Source organism: Plasmopara halstedii, assembly GCF_900000015.1.
Source record: "Plasmopara halstedii genome assembly, contig: Scaffold_470, whole genome shotgun sequence".
Classification (NCBI taxonomy): Eukaryota; Oomycota; class Peronosporomycetes; order Peronosporales; family Peronosporaceae; genus Plasmopara; species Plasmopara halstedii.
The window spans coordinates 820,907-821,896 of record NW_020187390.1 but is presented as its reverse complement, the minus strand read 5'-3'; the positions used below and the strand labels follow the sequence as shown (position 1 = coordinate 821,896).

General features: G+C 34.9%; 1 protein-coding gene across 1 annotated transcript; it reads right to left on the bottom strand.

The window, feature by feature from the left end:
* Positions 1–349: 349 nt before the first annotated feature.
* PHALS_10370 (uncharacterized protein) lies at positions 350–685 on the bottom strand (the record flags this gene model as incomplete). Its single annotated transcript, XM_024725784.1, has 1 exon — positions 350–685. The coding sequence occupies one exon, from the start codon at positions 683–685 to the stop codon at positions 350–352; it is 336 nt and encodes a 111-aa protein (XP_024576526.1).
* Between the last annotated feature and the right edge of the window lie 305 nt (positions 686–990).

Genomic DNA, 990 nt, shown 5'->3' with positions numbered 1-990 from the left:
GTCCTTAGTTCGCTACTCTGTGCTACCTCTAAGCCTGTCCTTCTAGATCCTTCTAGAAACTTCTTAATGTAACTTTATCTATCTAGACCAATGAGCGACTACCATTATGTCCGTTATCAGTATCCGTAATCATCCACATTCAATTTTATGTCTAGTTAGCATGTTTTCAGTAATTAGTGCTTCAAATTGTGCTTTACCATTTTGAAATTTGGTATCCATAGATTTAATTTGGGCGTTGAGCCCATTGATTTCCACTTTTAAGTTCCTGATGATATTCTCCCTAATATTAATTTCATCAAGACTATCGAGGACCTCATCTTCGATTCTGGATAGGTCATCACCGCTTATGTCAGTAGAAGTTCCAAACTCTCGTGTAGTTTGTAGATCGGTGAACATATCGGTTCGTCGTATCGGTTTTCGTTTGGGTAGATCCATCACTTGAAGGAGGTAATGGTCCATAAAAAGAAACTGGGGTAGATCCTTGTGTATTTGGTTCAGTCTGCGTAGAAGATGTTGATGTTTTACCTACTAAGCTAATATTCGCTTTATCAACATCACTAATCCATATTGCCTCCGAGTATGCTTGATTCTTAGCGTTATCAATTTCAAGATCGCGTTCAATATCACGCAGTAATTGCTGACGCTTATGTTCCCTATCTGATAAACTCGTAAATGATGGAAACATGTTTATATTATACAACATGATTACTTAATTCTTAAATAATCACAATATTCTTTATATATATATTTAAATAATCACAATATCTATTGAAATCTACGTCTTATTACGTTTTTACGAGTCGTAGTTTGGCATACAAATATCAAGAGTGGATAAGCTAATTTGGTCATAAGCTATCTGAACCGGTGGAACTAAATTTTGAAGTCTTTGATACATTTTCTAGTGTGGCCCACATTGAGTTTGTGTAATCCACATTGATTGAACTTTGAAAAAACATTTATTGCAGTTGGTTATTGGGTAATTGAATTATT